The sequence below is a fragment of the Lolium rigidum genome, chromosome 6 (genome assembly GCF_022539505.1).
Source record: "Lolium rigidum isolate FL_2022 chromosome 6, APGP_CSIRO_Lrig_0.1, whole genome shotgun sequence".
NCBI classification, from domain to species: domain Eukaryota; kingdom Viridiplantae; phylum Streptophyta; class Magnoliopsida; order Poales; family Poaceae; genus Lolium; species Lolium rigidum.
In genome coordinates, this window is record NC_061513.1 from 355,359,318 (window position 1) to 355,379,358 (window position 20,041).

The 20,041-nt window shown below is 44.2% G+C and overlaps 2 protein-coding genes across 3 annotated transcripts; one reads left to right on the forward strand and one right to left on the reverse strand.

Annotated features, from left to right (window-relative positions):
• The first annotated feature begins 6,630 nt into the window (after window positions 1-6,630).
• Window positions 6,631-10,204, forward strand: LOC124661839 (protein DJ-1 homolog A-like). Its single transcript, XM_047199724.1, has 7 exons — window positions 6,631-7,059; window positions 7,271-7,420; window positions 7,533-7,715; window positions 8,033-8,113; window positions 8,977-9,180; window positions 9,262-9,402; window positions 9,612-10,204. The coding sequence occupies exons 1-7, from the start codon at window positions 6,742-6,744 to the stop codon at window positions 9,810-9,812; spliced, it is 1,278 nt and encodes a 425-aa protein (XP_047055680.1). The 5' UTR covers window positions 6,631-6,741; the 3' UTR covers window positions 9,813-10,204.
• Window positions 10,205-15,279: 5,075 nt separating this feature from the next.
• LOC124668528 lies at window positions 15,280-19,795 on the reverse strand. Of its 2 annotated transcripts, XM_047205653.1 has the most exons (7): window positions 19,627-19,795; window positions 18,970-19,022; window positions 18,461-18,590; window positions 18,185-18,311; window positions 17,737-17,871; window positions 17,494-17,640; window positions 15,280-16,754 (listed from the first exon to the last, which is right to left on the reverse strand). In XM_047205653.1, exons 1-7 carry the CDS (start codon window positions 19,769-19,771, stop codon window positions 16,727-16,729), a joined length of 765 nt encoding a protein of 254 aa, XP_047061609.1. In that variant the 5' UTR covers window positions 19,772-19,795; the 3' UTR covers window positions 15,280-16,726. The 2 variants fall into 2 exon arrangements, 1 of the variants encoding a protein (XP_047061609.1); XR_006991728.1 differs by lacking the exon at window positions 18,970-19,022 and having other exon boundaries at window positions 15,280-17,871; window positions 19,627-19,662.
• Window positions 19,796-20,041: the final 246 nt, after the last annotated feature.

The following is a 20,041-nucleotide window of genomic DNA, read 5'->3' on the forward strand; positions in this document are numbered from 1 at the left end:
CAAGGTCTGGGACCACGACACCAAGGGTGGCGGCCCTGGATGGCGTCGACATGGTGGCAGGTGGCGGCACCGCGGTGGTGGTCTTCTCTCTCACCGGAGGAGATCGTCTAGTTATGTGGCTAGCCGTGGCGTATCTCGCGATCCGTCGCCTAGCTCCTGATGGCGAGGCGCAGCTGCCGGTGAAAGCCGGCCCGGACTTCGGTCATGGCGGCATGTTTCGTCGTTACCTTGTTGAAGGCATTGTCTCTGTATCCCGCGTCCTTCGCCTGGGCTGCTCCAGGGGAAACCCTAGACCCGGGTCTCCCGGATCGGACGATGGTGGCGCGCAACGCCGTGCTCCCTGTTGGGAGCATCGTTTTTGGAGCAGACAACGGATGGCGGTGGTGCTGAGGTGGAGCGGTGTGCTTTTGCTGTGTCGGCGTCGTCGAGTTGCCGCGGCATGGTGTAGTGGTGTCTCGGGACGGATGCAGTGTGATGGACTCCTGCAGGATGGTGGAGTCGTCTGGCGCCGTGGCGGCATCGATGGCAGGGTCTGGCATGATCAATGCGATGATCTCTCTTGAAGATGGAGTCGAGGAAGACGGGTAGCAACTTCTATGGCGTGTGCGTTGGCGTATGCTGAGAGTCTGCTTGACTGGATGTACTTCTCATCTGCTATTGGGCGGCCTGGGAAGGCATTTGGTTTTTGGTTGATGTGAGTTGGTGAATTGTCACCCCCTTCATCCCTCTATAGATTTAGCGAGGTGGCTTCGAGTTTGATCTTTTGTATTGCTCTTGTAAGGTGTTGTGAATACTCTAATAAAAAAAGCCGTGTGCATCCCTTGGATGCAGAAGCTGGGGCGATATTTCCCCCATTTCAAAAAAAATCTATGTTTCATGTCCATGCTTATTATCTTAGGATAGACTGTTGTAATGGTTTTGAATATTAGAGTAGGAGGCAACAAGAGCAGATCTTAACGTTAGCCAACCAAAGGAGATTCAGATCTTGCACACTTATTTCATGAGACGCCTCAGCCTGCCCATGCTCTCTTGATAACTATGCTAGGTCATAAATCTCATCGCATCTTACATCGAAAAGATGTGCCGGTCTCATTCTAAGTGCCAAAACAATTGTTTTCGTCTTTGCTCGATTGATCCATGTTGTGCTTTTTCATTTACCAGCCCAAAAACACCAATTGCAAGAAGATGCATGTTATGATACCTCTACTACTTGGAATACTAAAGAAGCCGGAGCAAATCATGAGGAATTCCACATGTGTGCCACTTGCAGATTTAGATTTTGACCTCTTCTTTCATTCGCAACCAAAGACATTCACTGTTCTCTCGAGTTATGAAGTGCTAGTTCCTCTGTCATGTGTCATGCCTTACTATAGATATGATGTTTGATTGCGAGAGCAAACTAATTGTTAAAAATAAGCTCTTGATCAACTTATAGAAGATTGTGCCTTACAATATAGGGTGTGTTGTTTGATTGCGCTTTAGTAATTATTTTGATACTCTCTCGATTTATCTGTGTTATTATTTTACTTACCAGGCCAGGGAAGGAAATTGCAACAAGAAGCTTGTAAAGATACCTCAACAGTTTAAATACAGAAAAAGTCGCAGCAAAAAGGGCATTTTGGCATCTCTGCTAACCAACGGAGATTCATATATTGATATCTTGTATCATAAGCAACCTCAGACCTCCCTTGCTCTCTCAAAATCTAAGGTATGTGTTATTTGATTACAAGCACAAACTAATGTTTCCGCTTAATACAGTTACATCATTGAATAAAACTTATTATGTACATTACATATATGAATGTTTATTTATTTGCCTCTACGGCACATATACAACACCTAGATCATCTAAAAATCTTTTATATGTTCATAATCTCACTCTTGATGATGATGATGTGTTCATTGAATTTCATTCCTTTTTCTTTTTTGATCAAGGATCGAGCCACAAGGAGAATACTCTTTAAGGGGCCATGCCACAGAGATCTCTACCCGCTAGTGCCTCTATCTGCCGGAGTCCAAGCAATCCTTCATCACAATAAGGTTGTCATCTTCAATTTTGCATCATCATTTAGGCCATCCATCTTCCTTTGTGGTTTAGCAAATTCTTAGAAAACACCAACTCTCTTAGACTTCTAAAATAAATCCTTACATAAGTGATTCATGTCAACTAGCTAAGAGTCATCAGCTGCCATATCCTACCTCTACTAGTGTTTTCAGTGTTCCTTTGGAACAAGAGTTATCTGATGTATGGGGTCATGCATCTGTCTCCATTGGAAAACACACTTATTATTTAAGATTCATCAATGATTTCAGTAAATTTACATGGATTTATTTTCTCAAGAAACGTTCTTATATTCATCAAGTTTTTCTTAATTTTCAACATCTTTTTGAGCGCAAATTTCATAGAAAAATTATCACAATGCAAACTGATTGGGGTGGCGAATATGAAATATTCAATTCTTTTTTTTAAAGTTGGTATAACTCATTATGTTTCGTCTCCACATGCTCATTAACAAAACGGGTGTACTGAACGCAAACTAGTTGAAGTTGGTCTCTCTTTGCTAGCACATGCATCCATGCCTCTCAAGTTTTGGTATGAAGCTTTCCTCACCGTCACATTTCTTATAAATTTAATTCTCTAGCAGAGTAATCTATTTTGAAACCCCCATTGAACGTCTCCTACAAATAAAACCCAACTATGAATCTATTCACATTTTTGGATGCTCTTATTGGTCAAATCTCCACCCTTACAACACATGCAAACTGGCCTCTCGCTCAACCCAATGTGATTTTCTTGGTTATAATCCTCGCCACAAAGGAGTTAAGTGTCTTGATGTCAAAATGGGTTGCATTTATATCTCTAGAGATTTGGTGTCTGATGAGTGTGTATTCCCTTTCGCCTCCATGCATCCAAATGTTGGTTATCTTCTTCGTCGAGAGATTTTACTTTTACCTCCACATACACCTAAGCTAGAGAATGATCCTATGACTTTGCATTTTGCACCTAATGTTACCAGTAATGATCAGTCTGTTGAAGCGAATAATATTGCAGAATAAAATTTGGTCAAAAATACCTTTGAAACTGAAGCAAATGATGCAACTTCAAGTTTGGAAGAAGAAGAAATAGGTGGTAATCACGAAGCTGATTCAACATCCTCCTCAGATCATGAGCGCATAGAAATTGTTGCTGACTCTCCTGACCGCACTGATCCCCGGGGCGGGATGTCTTTATCATCCTCCCCGCATGCGGCACCACCCGCCCACACCCACGTGCAACAAGCCCGGCACGGTCCCGCCAACGGTCCTCTCCCGCCTTTTCACGCTCATGGTCCCTGCTTGCCATGTTGCTTGGCCGGGACTCCGCCTTCGACATAGCTTGTGTCGGTCTGTCATCGCCCGCCATGTTGTGTGGCTCCTCTAGCTCTCCATTGGGCATCATGTGTAGCGCTGATGCTTCGACTGCAGCTACTACCGAGGTTAGATCCTCTACATCGTCCTGCTCCTGTTGTAGCTCGGACCCTCACCCGGTTTCAATGAGGTATTCGTAAACCGAAAGAATATAGTGACAACACAGTTCATTGCGGCTTGCTCTCCTCTACATGTGAACCTCGCTCTCTTCAATAGGCGCTTGAGGATATGAGCTAGCGTAAAGCAATGGAGGAAGAAAATGATGATCACCTTGCAAATAAAACATGGCATTTGGTTCCTCCCACTCACACAAAGTACTTGATAGACTATAAGTTAGTATCCCGTATCAAACGTCGTGCAGATGAGACCATTGACAGGTATAAAGCACGATTAGTTGCCAAGGGTTCCAAGCAACAGTATGGTATTGATTATGAGGATAAATTTAGTCATGTTGTTAAAGCTGCTACTATCCGTAATGTCTTAGCTATTTCAGTATCTATAGGATGGAGCTTACAACATATAGATGTCAAGAACGTGTGTTTACATGGTGTTCAGGAAGAGGAGGCTTACATGAAACAACCCCCAGGTTTTGAGAGCCCTCATGCTCCTCAGTATATATGCAAACTTTATAAAGCACTATATGGGTTAAAGCAGGTACCTCGAGCTTGGTTTTCTTGTCTCAGTTCGAAGCTTCATGATCTTGACTTTATACCATCTAAGACTGATACCCCTCTGTTTCTCTATTAGAAGTCAGGTATCACTATGTTCGTGTTGATTTATGTTGATGATATAATTGTGACAAGCTCTTTAGATGAGGCTATTGCTGCTCTTCTTAGAGACCGCAATGAGAATTTTGCTATCAATGATCTTGGTGATTTACGCTTATTTTGGGGCATTGAGGTGGCCAAGACACAAGATGGTTTACTCTTGACACATACTAAGTATGCTTCTTATTTGCTCACAAAGGTTGGTATGCATGGCTGCAAATCTACTCCTACCCCAATGTCCACCACGGATTTGTCCACCACGGATTCATTGTCTCTTAATAATGGTGCTTCTCTTAGTATTGAGGACATTACATGCTACCACATAATTGTTGCTGCTCTACAATATCTTACTTTGATACATCATGATATATCTTTTTTCTGTTAACAAAGTTTGTCAATATCTACATGCTATGACATATTCACATTGGATAGCTATCAAGAGGATTCCGCGGTATCTTAAGGATACCTTGCAGGTTGACATTTCTTTTAGGCCATCATCTTTTACTCTTATTTGTGCCTTTTCATATGTAGATTGGGCTAGATGTCTATATGACAGACGATCCATGGGGGCTTTGCCATATTTGTTGGTCCAAACCTTATCTCTTGGTGTGCCATAAAACATGCCACATTGTCACATTTCAGTACATAGGCTGAATATAAACCTCTTGCAAATGCTATTGCATAATTAATTTGGGTTGAAGCTCTTCTTTCAGAACTTGGTGTCAAGATGATTGAAATGCCATGTCTATGGTGTGATAATTTGGGAGTGACTTATTTGTTTGCTGATCCTACTTTTCATGCACGAACAAAACATATTGATATTCATTATCACTTTGTTAGAGAACGAGTTGTTAGCGGGAGTCTGGCTATTCTGTTTATCTCTAGCAAATATCAAGTTGGTGATGGATTCACTAAAGCAATTCTAGTTAAAGGACTTCATGAGTTCCGGGCGTAATGTAAACCTTTGTATCAGTTTTGATTAAAGTGGATGTTAGACTATATGTATCATATGATATAGGCATGGTGTAGTACACCACTCTATACCCTATCTCCTCATATGGGTCACGGTAGAAGCTTTTTTCTATACTATATAAACACGTGACACGAGCCCAAGAGTCCGCCTAGGTTAACAATACAACTCTATACAGAGAGATAGACGAGAGTTTGGTAATTTGGTATACACACACATACCATACCTACATGTATCTATCTATTTCAATATTTCAACAGTTGGAGTAAATATCATGCGACGAAAAAATGTTTCACTTGCTGATGCATTTTCTAAAGCTTCTCTAAATGTCGAATTTAGAAGAACTCTCACCGAAAATAAACATGAGACTTGGCCGCAACTAGTCTGTAGGTTTATGAGAGTCAATTTATCGAATGCAGCTGATAAACCTCTGGCATGTTCAAATTAAGTCAATTTACGACGATATGATGAATGGACACATAATTTTTTTCAGAAAATATATATGGAAATTAAAAGTACCATTGAAGATAAATATTTTTATATGGTTTATTCATCAGAAAGTAATAATCACGAAAGATACCCCGCAAGGCGTACTTGGAGTGGTTGTAAAAAGTGCGTCTTTTATGACTCGAATGAGTCTATTAACTATTTGTTTTCACTTGTCCATTTGCTCTTCTAGTTTGGAGAGTAGTATATTTTGCATTCTATATTCCTCCACCTGCTAATGTTACAAATATATTCAAAATTGGTTAAATGGTGTTAAGAAACGCACTAAGCTCGAATTTGTCTAGGCGTATGTGGTTAGTTTGAGCCCTTTGAAACAGTAGAAATGATATGGTTTTTAATATGATTAGAACCGCTCACTTTTTACAGGTTATTTATATGTCTACCCACTGGATCCGAGAGTGATCTTATTTTCTCCCGGAGACGTAATGGACGTCTTTGAATTTGGATGCAGCCGTCTAGAGACGGTTGCTTGGGCTATCTACTTCTTGGATGGTTGATGGCTTTCTAGAACAGTACATGATGCTTAATTGCACTTTCTTTTTTGTTTCGCTTGTTGATCTTTATGTACACCCCGTATGATTTATGAGTTGTATGTAAAACTAAACTCATGAAGTCATGTATAATGCAATAAATGGTTGTGAGCAACCTTTCGATACAGAGTGGCCGGGCCGTAGCTCTCCGTTTCGAGAAAAGAAAAACAGTTAGAGAGTAAACAAAATTGAGTCGGGTGTTCGACGACGTGGCGACACTTTCTCTGTAAGCAGCAGCACTTAATAACTTAAAGCACTTGGCTTGGTAGATGCTCTAACACTGATGATCATCCACAAGGTACCAATCGAGTACAGCAAGAATCCACTAGTACTTGGTAGTAGTACTCTATCCAGAGAATGGATAGCGACGGACTGCGACGAGAAGACTCGCTGACACCTGCCTGCCTCCGCCCTGACCTCAGCAATTCAAGCCTCCAACCCAAAACCAACTACTCTCGCTGGAAAGAAGGCAAAGCAAGAACGCGAGACTTCCAGAACGCACCACCTTTCCGCCGAGCAAGGCAGGAATCCCGCCCCCACACTGCGCCACACGACCCGGATGGCCGCCGCTTCTTCGTCGCTGGCGAGGCGCGCCGTCTCCTGGCGCCGCCTGCTCCTCTCCCGCGCCTTCGGCGCCGCCGCCGGCCCGGCCAAGCGGGTGCTCCTGCCGGTCGCCAACGGCACGGAGCCGATCGAGGCGGCCACCACCGCCGACGTCCTCAACCGCGCCGGCGCGCGGGTCACCGTCGCGACCGTTGCCTCGGCCCCCGCCGGGGACGAGGGCCTCCTCGTGGAGGCCGCCTACGGGGTAAAGCTCGTCGCCGACGGCCGCGTCGCCGACCTGGAAGACGAGGCCTTCGACCTCATCGCCCTGCCGGTGCGTCCGTCACTTCCCATCTCCGACCAACCACACTCTCCCTGCGCATCCAAATTTGCTTCTTTCTTGAATTAACAACAGCCCAGTCTGTGCCTTACTGTTCCATTGGTGTTCGCGTTCTCTGTAACTTCAAGATGCTTGTGGGTAAGACCATTGCTTGTTTGTTCTGATGTGGCCTGATCAATTGATCCCGCTTGTTAACTCGGTGCAGGGGGGAATGCCGGGATCGGCTAATCTTAGAGATTGCAAGGTACTGGAGAAGATGATCAAGAAGCATGCAGAGGAAGGGGGGCTCTACGGCGCCATCTGCGCCGCGCCGGCAGTGGCATTGGCGCATTGGGGCATGCTCAAAGGGCTAAAGGTGAATAATTAGTGATCCACATTTAAGTTATCTTGACTGTTATAGGAGTTGTGGTTTTGTTCGAAAGATGGATCGCGCGTGTTGACAGATACCCTATGTTATGTTACTTCAGGCCACTTGCTACCCGTCATTCATGGAGAAGTTCCCTTCTGATGTGATCCCTGCAAACTCGAGAGTGGTGGTCGATAGGAATGCCGTGACTAGCCAGGGTCCGGGAACGTCGATTGAGTTTGCTCTTGCTTTGGTGGAGCAGCTATACGGGAAAGAGAAGATGGAGGAGGTTGCTGGACCTCTGGTAAGCAACCTGCATCTCTCTGTTTTCTCTCTGCTATGCTAAATGATGTTCTGTTTTCGACATGGTAATCTCAACAGATGATTCCGTATCTGAATGAGTTATTGCTTCATCCTGCAATTTAAAGTATGGTGGATTATATTTACTTCCGCCGCTGGTATCATCTGATGTGCTAACTGAAACACCCTTCCATTCTATTAATGAGATCATCTATAATTTGTATCAAGTTTTCACTGGTAGCTCTATAATGGAACCTTTTGCGTTCATATTTCATCAATGTCAGTGACTTGAACTTATACTATCTCTTTTCCCTCATTTAGTATGTCGGCCCTCAAGACAGAGCTCAATATGCCACCGAAGAACTTAATCCGGTCAAATGGAAATGCAGCAGTACACCTCAGGTATGAGACAAAATTAATTCCACTTGTGTTAAGAAAAGGATGACCATTCTTCTGGGTTGCTTTGTGCTTTCTTCCCTAAGGAACTCCTGTGTTTCATGTTCTGCTTTTGATAAACCTTTTGCAAGAGTAATCAAGTGCAGCCTTCTCCTGAACTTGCTTTCTCTATCCTCTTGCAGTCCTTGTATGCCGACCTTAAATAAATGTATGTGATTACAAACCTTTTGTTTATGTTGACAATAAAACAATATACTCGGATATAAACATAATAATAGTACTGACTACAATTAGGGTCCCATTCTTGTCTTACCTCTTAGCTTTTGTGGGACATTCATGTCACATAGGGGCACTTCATCCACCCTGCCCTTGATCATGTGGCAAACATCCTCGTCAACATCACCATTGCTTTGCAGCACTGATCCCAAGTGTCGGAAGGTGTCCCTCTTATGCATTAAGAATGATCATTAGTGCATAGCAGCACATTTTAATCCTTCAGATAGATAATTTATCTATGAGTGTATTTATTTGGTTACTGTGGAAGAGGATAGGCAGTTAGGCACAGACATTCAAATGAGTTGTGTGCCTTAAATTAAATGTGTGTCTTCTTGTATTGACCTTTCAAAATATTTTATAGTTAAAAAAACATATGTCATTAGTTTGCAAGCAATTGGCTCGTATGAGAAATTGACTGATATGGACAGGATCTAGGAGTAGAATGTATTTGTTGAAGACCACTGTAAATACATTAGTCAATATGGCAGAGTTTGATATGATGCTTTATTGCTAACACTTTCTTATTACGAAGTTTAATCTGAATTGGTCTCAATATACATGCATCATTGTTTCTTCTCTTATATCCCCTGCAGGTTCTTGTGCCGTTGGCTAATGGCTCAGAGGAAATGGAAGCTCTAAATTTAATAGATATCTTGCGTAGAGCAGGCGCAAATGTTATCGTTGCGTCAGTTGAGGATAAGTTGCAAATCGTGACCCGTCGCCACAAGTTTAATCTAGTAGCTGATATGATGTTGGATGAAGCTGCTAAACTGGAGTTTGATCTGATTGTCATGCCGGTACACAGCTCTAGAATTCTTCTTCTTGTATAGTGCAACATTTGAGAGTACTTCACTGACACTGGTGTCTGTTGCACACAGGGTGGTTTACTGGGTGCTGAAAAGTTTGCTAGTACAGAGAAGCTTGTTGATTTACTAAAGAAACAGGCAGAATCTAATAAACCTTATGGTGCAATATGTGCCTCCCCAGCTCATGTCCTCGAGCCTCACGGTTTACTGAAGGTACTCCCTTGTATAGTTGTATACCTTGTTTTTTGAACGAAATATAGTTGTACACCTTAATGAAAATATGCACATCATGTGCATCATTATGATTGTACGGCGTCTTGTTTCCTGTAGAGAAAACAGTAAGCACATTACTACCAAAATTCCGAGGTTAATTCATTAACTTTTAGGCTGAGTTGACTTAGAGGATTTTTCCATCATTGTAGGGCAAGAAGGCGACAGCATTTCCACCCATGGCACACCTGCTTACAGATCAGAGCCATTGTGAGAACAGGGTTGTTATCGATGGTAACCTTATCACTAGCAGAGCTCCAGGGACTGCGACAGAGTTCGCGGTGGCCATTGTTGATAAGCTATTTGGTCGAGAGAAAGCTCTCAGTATAGCGAAGGAGTTGATTTTTATGTGATTGCAAAGGAGCTGGTGTTATGTGTAACGCAATCATGTGGATAACCTGTTAGCGATGCTCCTACGTACATATGCCTGTGCTGCTCGGAACTGCCTGTGCATTTGCTCGAACTACAGTCTGTAAATTGAGTAGCGGATGCACAACATCTTTTCCATGCGCAAATGAAGTTAATCTTCCTAGACTCGTCGAGGCACTGAGGAGCTGCAGTAAGTTCTCACAGTCAACTGTTGATAAGCTGTTTGGTCGAGAGAAATCTTTTGTCCTTTCTGCTCTGTATGTTGTAACTGTACACAGAAGTATAATAAGCTATGCATTGCACTCTTGTTTTGTTAACACATGTGTATGCAACTGTAGTTCATCTGTTTGAGGATCTACCTTGGTTACAGATAAAAGCACCAAGTAACTGCATGTACCTTTGCAAACCATATGTTTCTTCTTGTTCATCAACCCATGCTATTTCTATGTGCTTATATTTGTGGTCTGCAAGTGCTTTGTTCTTGGAGGCCTCTTGCTTCGAATTGCCATTTCAGAACAATTGAGAAAAGCTTAGTAGTCATGAGCTCATGTGTTTGAACCGGATGGAGCTTCCCTTCCCACTTTCTAGGCAATTTTAACTGCAAATTTCTTTCCTTTTATCTCTATTCACACTTTTTAGAGCGATTTGTTTATCTGTTTTTAAGCATCCTTCTGAATTCTGATTGACAAAGTTCTACTGATACAAGATCTGCCCATGCCTCCCTGGCATCTGTCATGAAATAGCCCCATCTCTGAATATTTGCCACCTATGAATATTTTTTATTTCGTTTTTCTATAATATATGTCTTTTTAGGGTGTCCTTTTAAACACCCCAGATGCTATCTTCATTCCAAAATATATTGTGTCCTGGAAACGTGCCCTCAACTTTTTCAGTCCCAACGATTAATATGTAGGAGGATTATTATGATTTTTCAAGTGAAAATGGTATAGTTGGATTTGTCAAGAATATTTATAAATTTATACTCTTTTATTTGTGCACTATCATATCTATACCTAATAATAAAGGAGCTAAGGTTTCTGCCAAAAAGTTTCGTCAACGTTTTTTTTGGACCGTTTTGCCCTCCCACCAAATCGCATAATACACACATATGCCATCATACCGGTTAAACGAAATAACAATGCCCACCCTCCTGCAGGCCGGCGGCCAGCCCCGCTCTGCACTGCTCTTCCGCCGGCCGCCGCAGCCTCCTTCAATTTCCAGCCGCTGCGCCTCCTTTCCGCTAGAACCGGAGCAAGTCACCTCGCCGGCGGGAGCAGCCCCCGACGCCCCATGCCCCGTCATCCATCTGACGCTGGATCGGCACCCCGCCTCCATCTCCCTCCACTATTCCCCATCGGCGAGTTTCCGCGCCCAAGCCCGCTCCAATCTCCTCCACCTCTTCCGATCTATCCACCAGCTGCACGGGCGCCTCCACGAAGGCCCGGGCTTCCCCTCCTACACACGGGTGAAGATCAGGGGGAGGTCGGCCTGTGCCGCTGACGTTGCAGGGCATGCGGAGAGCGGTGTGGTACTCCCGTGTTCAGCCCTGATTAAATCTGCCGCTTGGTCGCGGCGCTGGCGTCAGAACAGAGGTGACATCGTGCAGTAATCGCATGACGAGGCGAGGCGTAGGATTGTGTATACAACGGCAGCGGCGAGGATGACCAGAAGACCTACTGCAGCTAGGAGCTGGAAAAATAGGGCGGAGATTGGACTGCAGATAAAGTGCTGGGTTTCAGCGAATACAGACATTTGGGAGGAGGCGACTAAACAGTGGCGAGAAGCAGCATCCCAGCAGGAACGCTCTATCAGTAAGGCAGAGCTAGCAGCGACAAGCAGATATAGCATGGACTAGCTCAGTAAAAGAAATTAGACCTGCCTTTTATTGAATACACTATAGAGGAAGCTAAAGCACGAACAAGAACACAGCAATGCTTCTGCACAATTTTTTAAATAAATACAGTGTTGCTGCACTGAACTAACCACATGGAACTGTTTGGTTAATTAACTGAGATAGTTCATTATTCATATTTTCTGTAAGTTGTAACCTCTATAATTAAATATTTAGGCTCTCTATGACACATAATATGATTTGTAGATTTTTTTAAATCTTTGCGAAGAATAGAAATAATGATTCAACAAGTGATTGCTAGGAGAAAATGGTGAAAACCAAAATTTTGTGTGATTTGATTAGGAATAATGTCTAAATCATGTACGTCTTCATACATCTCCGAAATTCGTGGCATATTGTTCCATCTTAACAGTTTTGAAACCGTTTTTCAGTTTTTTAGTTGACGGGCCAGCTCTGCATTAAATCGTTGCAGGCTTCGTTTATATGGGCCATGAAGCACGGTTCAAAACTTCGCTGATGGGCAGAGTCTCAGAGACCCTGACGTCCGTATCCCATGCATGCCATTAGTCCCACATCGGTTCTTTAGATCGATTCTACCCTATTTATATACGTAAATACTCTGGATATCAACAAGCCTCCTAAGAAAAGAGTAGCAGCATGAGCATATACAACTGACAGCGAGCGAAGAGAAAGGGCAAGAGAGCAGCTAAGAAAAGAGAAGCACTATAAAAACTGCCACGAGTGAATCCGTGGGAGAAAACCTGGCCCCAAGAGGTTTCGGAAGATATGGAACTTATGCGTGATACAATTATTAACAGAAACTATGAGCCTTCGTCGATGGTGGCACATAAGAGAAGCACGTGTCACACAGATGACTCGCCGGAGTGTTCGAAATTTTCTTTCTCCCGGTGCAACGCACGGGCACTTTTGCTAGTCCTTTTAAAAGTAACAGTCAAAGTTGTTTGTTTTATCTTTGGGACTGCATCCGTGCCTAAAATGCCATGTATTTTGGAGTGGAGGGAGTGGCGCTTTGGTGAAGTGCTTCCACTGTGGCCTCTGCATATCCTACTAAGGCTGTGTGTATCATCATACAAAACTAATTGATGACAACTAGTTAGCCTGCACGTGCAACATACGTCTTAATCAATAAAGCCATATAGAATATACTGCCATTCACATCTTTTACAGATTTCTAGTTCCGAACATAATGATTCTGAATATTTGTCCTCCGTTTAATCTCTAGAGTTTGAACTGATCAAATGTCTAATCTTGCCTTGGCTTTAATCTGTTCCATTTTATTATAAATGTTCAGATAAGGATTAAGAAAATTCATAAATCATAGAAGCTATTGATACAACCGGAAAGAAATAAAGATAAGTTACCTGTAACAACTGAAGTCTATCATTTGCCAATAAGAAGTGATATGGAGTTCTACGGCTGGACCTTTTTTTTTTTGCATGAATCAGAAAACTCACAAATTGTTCTGGCATGTGAGCTTGGTCTATAATGACGGATGATTCGTGTCATCTTTCAACCCATATAACCATCAGGATATAAATAAGAGAGATATTTTGAGCATGGTGAAGTGATTAATATCAGCATTATATCAAATTGTATAGGCAAGATCACAGGGTAGTAAAAAAGATTAGCATCTAAACACTTATCTAAACTGCTAAACGTTCAGATACAAATGTAGGTCCTCGATCAAAACAGGTGGGATTTCAATTTGCTTCTCATTGAGAACAACTGCTTGGTAGAAGCAAAATGAAGAATCGAACAGAATCAAAGGAACATATGCATATGGTACTGATCAAGTTTCAACAGTAGTAGTACATGATTTTGAGTGAAACCGGAAGAGAGGATACTAGGATACCCCTGTTTTCTCACCTGGGAAGAGAGATCAAACCAGAGCCGCTGTGGACTTGAAGTACTGGAGGGCTATAGCCAGCCGGCAGCTGCTTCGTGTCACACGGACTCCGGGCGCGACTGTGCAGCCGAGCACGGAACCGAGGGCCAAGCGCAGAGAGGCGCACACAATCGAAACGGAAACCGAGCCAAGGGTTTCCAGACTGAAGATCAGAACACGCCATGAACCGACCACCGACGTAAACTCAACGCTGCGAGTTCGAAACCGTTTCGGTCTCGTCCGTCCCGCCCAACCATAAGTACCTGGAGCCGGCCCAAGACTGCCGCACACACATTTTCGACGAATCCTTCCGATCCAACAACGAAATGGCCGCCGCCGTGGATTCCCGCAAGCGCTGCGTCGCCGCGTTCCTGGACGAGCCGTCCCCGGCGCCGCCCTACCTCGCCAACAAGCGCGGTCGCTTTGTGCCCTGCGCCACCTCCATGGCTCCTTTGCCGCCGTTCGACCCGCTCGACGCCCTCCGCCGCGTGTTCCCGGACGCCGACCCCCGCGGCCTGGAGGCCTGCTTCGCCGCCTCGGGCCGCGACATCAACGCCGCCGTGCACGCCTACCGCGCCCAGCAGGCCAGGGACCACCTCGCCTCCGCGGCAGCTGCCGGCGACGACGTGCGCTGCGCCGCCGTCCTCATGGAGCAGATGGGGGCGGCGACCGACGTGGACGACGCCAAGAACCGCGCGGCGTGGATGCTGGGACTGATCAGGAGCGCCACCGCCGAGCGCGCCGCGCACGAGGCGGAGACGACGACGAGGCTGCTGCGTGAGGAGAACGCCTCGCTGAGGGAGCACGCGGAGCGCGGCACGGCGGAGACGGCGAGGCTGCGCGAGGAGAACGCCGCGCTGAGGGAGCGCGCGGCCGCGGCGGAGCGCGACGGCACGGTGCTGAAGCGCGGCGTGCTGGCGCAGCAGCGACGGTACGAGGAGATGGAGCGCGACGCGGCCGCGATGAAGAAGAAGGTCGCGGAGCTGGAGATGGCCAACTACGTGCTCAACGTCCGGCTGAGGGACGCCGATGGCTGCCGCTTCCAGGCAGCGTACCGTGGGCCCGACGTGTGCTAGCTAGCTAGGGCTCATCTAGGGCCCGATCGACGTGGAGTAATTAGTTCCAAGATCTAGCTAGGACTACGTACGTACGTAGTTTAAGATGAGATTCCACTCCTGTAAAAATGACTCTAGTTTGAGATTCTACTCCTGTAAAACAATTGTAGATGCAAGTCTATCGATTGTAAATTGGGGTTGTGATGCAGTTGTTATTCCGTCGTGGCGTGATCGGATCGTGGCCTGGCGGGCTCTTCGGGGCTCCTTGTGTACTGGTTGTTCCGTGTACACCAACTCTGGCTGTGTGTATCATCATAAAAAACTAGTAATTCATGACAACTAGTTGAATGCCCGTGCGTTGCTACGGTTTTTAAGTATTTTATTTTTGATATTTTCCCATTGAATATATAAATATTTCTAACAATTCAATTCAGACCCACCCAAATTAGGATACATGCTGAACACCAAAAAAAAGCTGGCTTCATTTGCCAATAAACTCAATACTACTACAAGATAAGACATGTTTATAGCATGATAAATGACAAGTCTTGTTTTTTGCACAAAAAATAATGTATGTCAATAAATTAAAAATGAGTATCATAGTTATGGTGTCAAATGATGTTCATAAGTAACGACAAATCTTAGTTTTCAAAATGGCAAGATATATCTACAACCGCTCGGATGTCTAGAATACTCTTGCGATCTCTAGATATAGACGGTGGGTACCATTTGTCCTCGAAACATTTCACTTGAGGCCAAATGAATCCACAAACTTAAATTTGTAACCACAATCCGTTCTCTTGCTTGATAAGTAAAATATATAGCTGACATCTTACACAAATGAAAAAGATTTAAATGTGGAGCCTTTGTTCAACATGTACTCCGCCATGGCTGTATTTGTGTGTCATGCGGCAGTCGTGCTTCCATCAGGTGTTGCAAATGTCTGTGGACGGACCATTGTGACCACCAGACTGTGGTCATCACATTGGCGATATGACACGTGGATGCCTCCTCACTAACACACATTTGGCGTCCCTTGATTGACAAGGACCGACTTCTCCGTGAGCAAAGTTAACTGCAGAAAAGAAAGGCAGCAACAGAAATCTGTTGCCCAAGTTGTCCAGCTGACAAGAATTAAAAAGTGTAGTAGTGGACATACACATTATTTTGTTCAAAACTGTTTCAGAAAGTTAAGGCTAACTCTGAATAACAAGTCAAGTGAAAAATAAATTGAACATGCACGCAACTCTAAATCTGTGTCAAATGAAAAGCTAATGGCACATATAAGTTCTGACCATGGGTATCGTTGTTGACAAAAACAAATACTCGTTGCAGCCTGACGAGCACCAAGATTCACTGCATGTCGCCATCTTACAGAACCCACCAGGGAAAAATAGGGAAATAGATGAAGGCTTTACTAATCAAAATTATCACACTTCTACACTTCTATAGTATATTCCTTCATTTAAATCAAGAATAGTAACTGTACTAACATTAGAGACCTGCATTTTGTTTGTTACTTCCTTGATGAAGGAATCTGTCCGTAGATAAAAACTCCCACTAACTGTGCGCTTGACATAACTCGGAATCTAGACGCAAGCTTTTCAATCAAGAAAACTTTGCTAATTTGCTAATCCTATATAGTATGGAATATCTTAAGTCCTATAGTATCATATTTTTGAACTGAGGATGATAATAAGCTTCATCAACATCGGATAAAATTTCGCGACAACTTTACTTACCCAAAAAACACATTTATTTCAACGTGTTAAGGACAAAAACTGAGCGTCATAAGTTATAACACAAGCTGAAACTCAACAAAGTGGTATCCAGACCTGCGTGATGATCTCATAATAATGAATATTAGGAGAGCCAGTCGGGGGATATGAAATCTATCTGATGAAAAGTAAATGCCCAGGCTGTGCTCAGTTTCTAGTCCAGCATCGATCTTAAGATAAATAGCTAGAAGGAGAGTATAAAGAAAAGTTGTTTACAAACCTTCTATGAGACTTTGGACATGTACTGTACTTAGCATTGTGCTGCTTGCTAGCTCACAGTCAGAGCATTGTTGAAGTCGGAGCTCGCCTATGCCAGCCTTGCTAACATCAAGTATCTGTGAGCATCAATAACTTGGAAAATCTGATATAGTTAGTAACCCATTAGCTTGGCTCACCTCCTAGCAAACACACTAACCAATGAAAAGCTTAAATCTAAAATACCAATAAACTCTTAAATTCATTCAATGCTTCAACCAACATAAACTCAAGATGCTAATCTTGTACAAATACTTCTCATGATCCGTTGAACGGTTTTCTAGTAAACTGGGATAACCATCTATGTATCAGCGTAAAGCTACAACAAAATAGCATCGGTGTCACTCTTTAAACTATGGTGGTGTCATTTCTTACAAGAGCACTTGACTATTTCTACAAAGGATTTGTAAGAATCCATTGGTGTCATTTGACACCATTAAGGCATTAACTATATGCTAGCTACGGCACTGTGTACCACATGCACCAAAAGTAACATTGTCTTAATCATTCTGACTTTATAATTAAGTGAAAATACCAACAACAACAAAATGTATAAACATTGCACATTCTAATTTACCTATAGATCTGCATTGCCAAATTATGTATCTGAACTAACGACTCTTCATGCAACATATGAACTACTATTCAAGACCTTGTGTCTACTTACAAATTACGTAAGGAATAGTTTTCTCTATTTGTTTTTCAGGCATGAAAGAACATTTACACGTAAATGGCTGAACTAAGTTACAGATTAAGAAATAAAAATTGGGGTCACATATCATGAAACAATTAACATTTGTAGGCTCGGAGAAAACGTACATAAATAACACTTGAGAAGTATTCCTCGGGATTTGATAAGTATGGTTTATGCCAACTGAGACTATATAAACTTTATGTCTAAAATGCTCCAGACAATCAGTTCCGGGGGCGACGATGTCCAACTGGTCCTGACAGAAGACTCCATATCTTCCCCAAGCATAGGAGTAACATAAGGTCATCTTGAGAGATGTTGGATAGATTGAAAGATTTACTAAAGTTCAAGAGGGTTGCATAAGCTCCAACCTGGAGATCCCCTCCTGGATAAGCACCCTTCTTAGGTCCACAATGCTCAATATCCTCCCAGGTCGCTGGCTGCCCCTCAATCTATTTTCATGTCCGGTGGGGAACTCCTCTCTTCTCTCCCGTTTGTCCCTCGTACTGACATAACCAGACAAAAGATCTTCAAAAATGAGATGCAGAGGGGGTCAGAGTAGAAGGAGAGGATCTCAGAGATAAAGAGAGAGCAATGAGAGAGTAGGACAGTGCCATGCCGGATTCCTCTCAGCAAATTATGTTCTTTAGGTATTGGTAAGAGAAGAGAATAGAAGTCCTAAGCAGGTCTTGTGAAGAATAACAGATAGCAATATTTATTTTGATTCAGTCATACTTGCAGACGTTATATCCACTACAACAGAACAACAATTTATCAAAGGAATTCTCGAATTCTAAGAGTGAGAGATTGACACTGTACCACAAATATAAGATCTTAGTCATGCTGGAGTCAATAAAAAATACCACTCCTAGTTGGAAGTTGGTACACAGAATTCCCAATAAAAAAATTGTTGGATGGACCATGACATACTCGATAGCATTCCTCCCTAAAAACACAATCGGGAGAGCGTGTAAGAAAATGTTGCATCATTATCTATCACAGCTTTATGGTGTCAAGAACTACAAATGCTAGAAATTGCTCGGATGGACCATGCCATTTAATTTTCTTGCAGCCTAGAAAACTGTTCAATCTTACCAATCATGGGATAGAATTTGCAGCAGGGAATACATGAACAAATGGTGTGACCAGTGCAAGCTACCATAAAAGTGCCTGATTCGTCTTCTCCAATGACCAGTCGTGCTGCCTCTTCCTCGAAAATCCCATGCTAGAAGAAGGACAAATGAAAAATAAGTTACCTTGTGCTACCAACAAACAAATCATAATTCAGTAATCCATAAATCCAGAACGCTCTGTTTGGATGCACAGAATTGGATCTTGAAATTGAATTTAAATGGAATACCAAAACCAAGATGGAATGGAAATGGCCTTCATTTCAATTCTGTCGTTTGGATGTGCATGGTTGTTGTTGTTAGAATCAAATGGTAGCATCCAATTACAATTCCTGTTTGGATGTACAAACCGCGGAATTAAATGTTTGGTTGAGTTTGAACAATATAAAGTCACGTACAAACATAAAATACAGTATTTATATATTAAAATGAGACACAAGCTTCTTTCTCGTGTCTATCTGGAGATGGCTGTACCGGTGCATCTCCACAAACATCTTGCACGCATCCCTCACGGTCTTCCTCCCCATCTAAGCAAGCACACACAGGACAATAAATCGAGTATTAGCTGATGCAATCAGAGAAGATAATGGGGAGGAGGGAAATCCCGTATGGCAGAGATGCGGTAGTGGCCAGGCTATCCCTCTGCACCGCCGCCGTTCCCTCCGGCGCCGCTACCCCTCCCGTCGCTGTTCCCCATCCCGCCTAGTTAACCTTGAGTTTGGGTTCGATGGAGAAGATGGAGAGGAGGGCCGGTAGGGAAGAGGGAGAGGAGGGCCGGTAGGGAAGAGAGAGAGGAGGGCGGGGGCGCTCACCACTGCCACCGGCGGCGGACTGCTGCAGGTCGCGTTGCGGGAGTCCTCCAGGACTAAAAAACGCATTTACACAGAGCTCGGCGTTCCAGCTCCCGCCGCTCCACCTAGGGTGAGTAGGGACATGGAGGGCGGACGCAGAGCTCGGCGTAGAAAGGAGAGGAGGGCGGAGCTCGGTGGAGACTCACCGCGCCGCCGCCGGCTAGCTTCAGGACGGAGACAGCTCTGTCAAGGCTCGGCAACTCGGCAAGGGAATGTCGCGTTCGAGCGGAGAAGAGGTTGCACGACCTACCGCGATTCCAAGGCAATACAGAGGTCTCACCTTTTTGCCTTGGGATCCAGACGGAGCCGATGTTAGCTGCGTCGCGAATGGCCGGGAAGAGTTCGTGGCGCGGTAGGCATCGGGTCGGGAGGTGCGGGATCTCCTCCGCCAGGCGCGTTCTCCTCCGCCAGGCCGCATATCGCATCCGCCACCGTCGCCATCATCCCGGGAGACGGCGCCGATCTAGGAGGAGACGGTGCACAAGCCGATCCGCCGACGGGATTGACGCCAGGCCAGCGTGCGCACCTCCTCCCTCTGCTCGGACGCGCACGGCGACCAACCTCAAGCGGAGGGCTTGGGGAGGGGAGGCCGGGAGGGGACATGTGAGGGGCAGGAGGACCCTGTGCTAGGGTTAGATCGGGCCTCTTTATTCCTTTAGAGCGAACCGTTCTTTTCCATTTAGCGGTGGCAGGGA

What these genes read in the sequence shown, in the direction of transcription:
- LOC124661839 (XM_047199724.1), top strand. Translation starts at nt 6,742, where the DNA reads ATGGCCGCCGCTTCTTCGTCGCTGGCGAGGCGCGCCGTCTCCTGGCGC. An exon ending in AGGAGGTTGCTGGACCTCTG is followed by an intron (nt 7,716 to 8,032) that starts GTAAGCAACCTG and finishes TCCCTCATTTAG; the next exon opens with TATGTCGGCCCTCAAGACAG. An exon ending in TTGATCTGATTGTCATGCCG is followed by an intron (nt 9,181 to 9,261) that starts GTACACAGCTCT and finishes TGTTGCACACAG; the next exon opens with GGTGGTTTACTGGGTGCTGA.
- LOC124668528 (XM_047205653.1), bottom strand. Translation starts at nt 19,771, where the DNA reads ATGCGATATGCGGCCTGGCGGAGGAGAACGCGCCTGGCGGAGGAGATC. An exon ending in ATGTTTGTGGAGATGCACCG is followed by an intron (nt 18,591 to 18,969) that starts GTACAGCCATCT and finishes TCCTTCTTCTAG; the next exon opens with CATGGGATTTTCGAGGAAGA. An exon ending in CAAATTCTATCCCATGATTG is followed by an intron (nt 18,312 to 18,460) that starts GTAAGATTGAAC and finishes TTGTGTTTTTAG; the next exon opens with GGAGGAATGCTATCGAGTAT.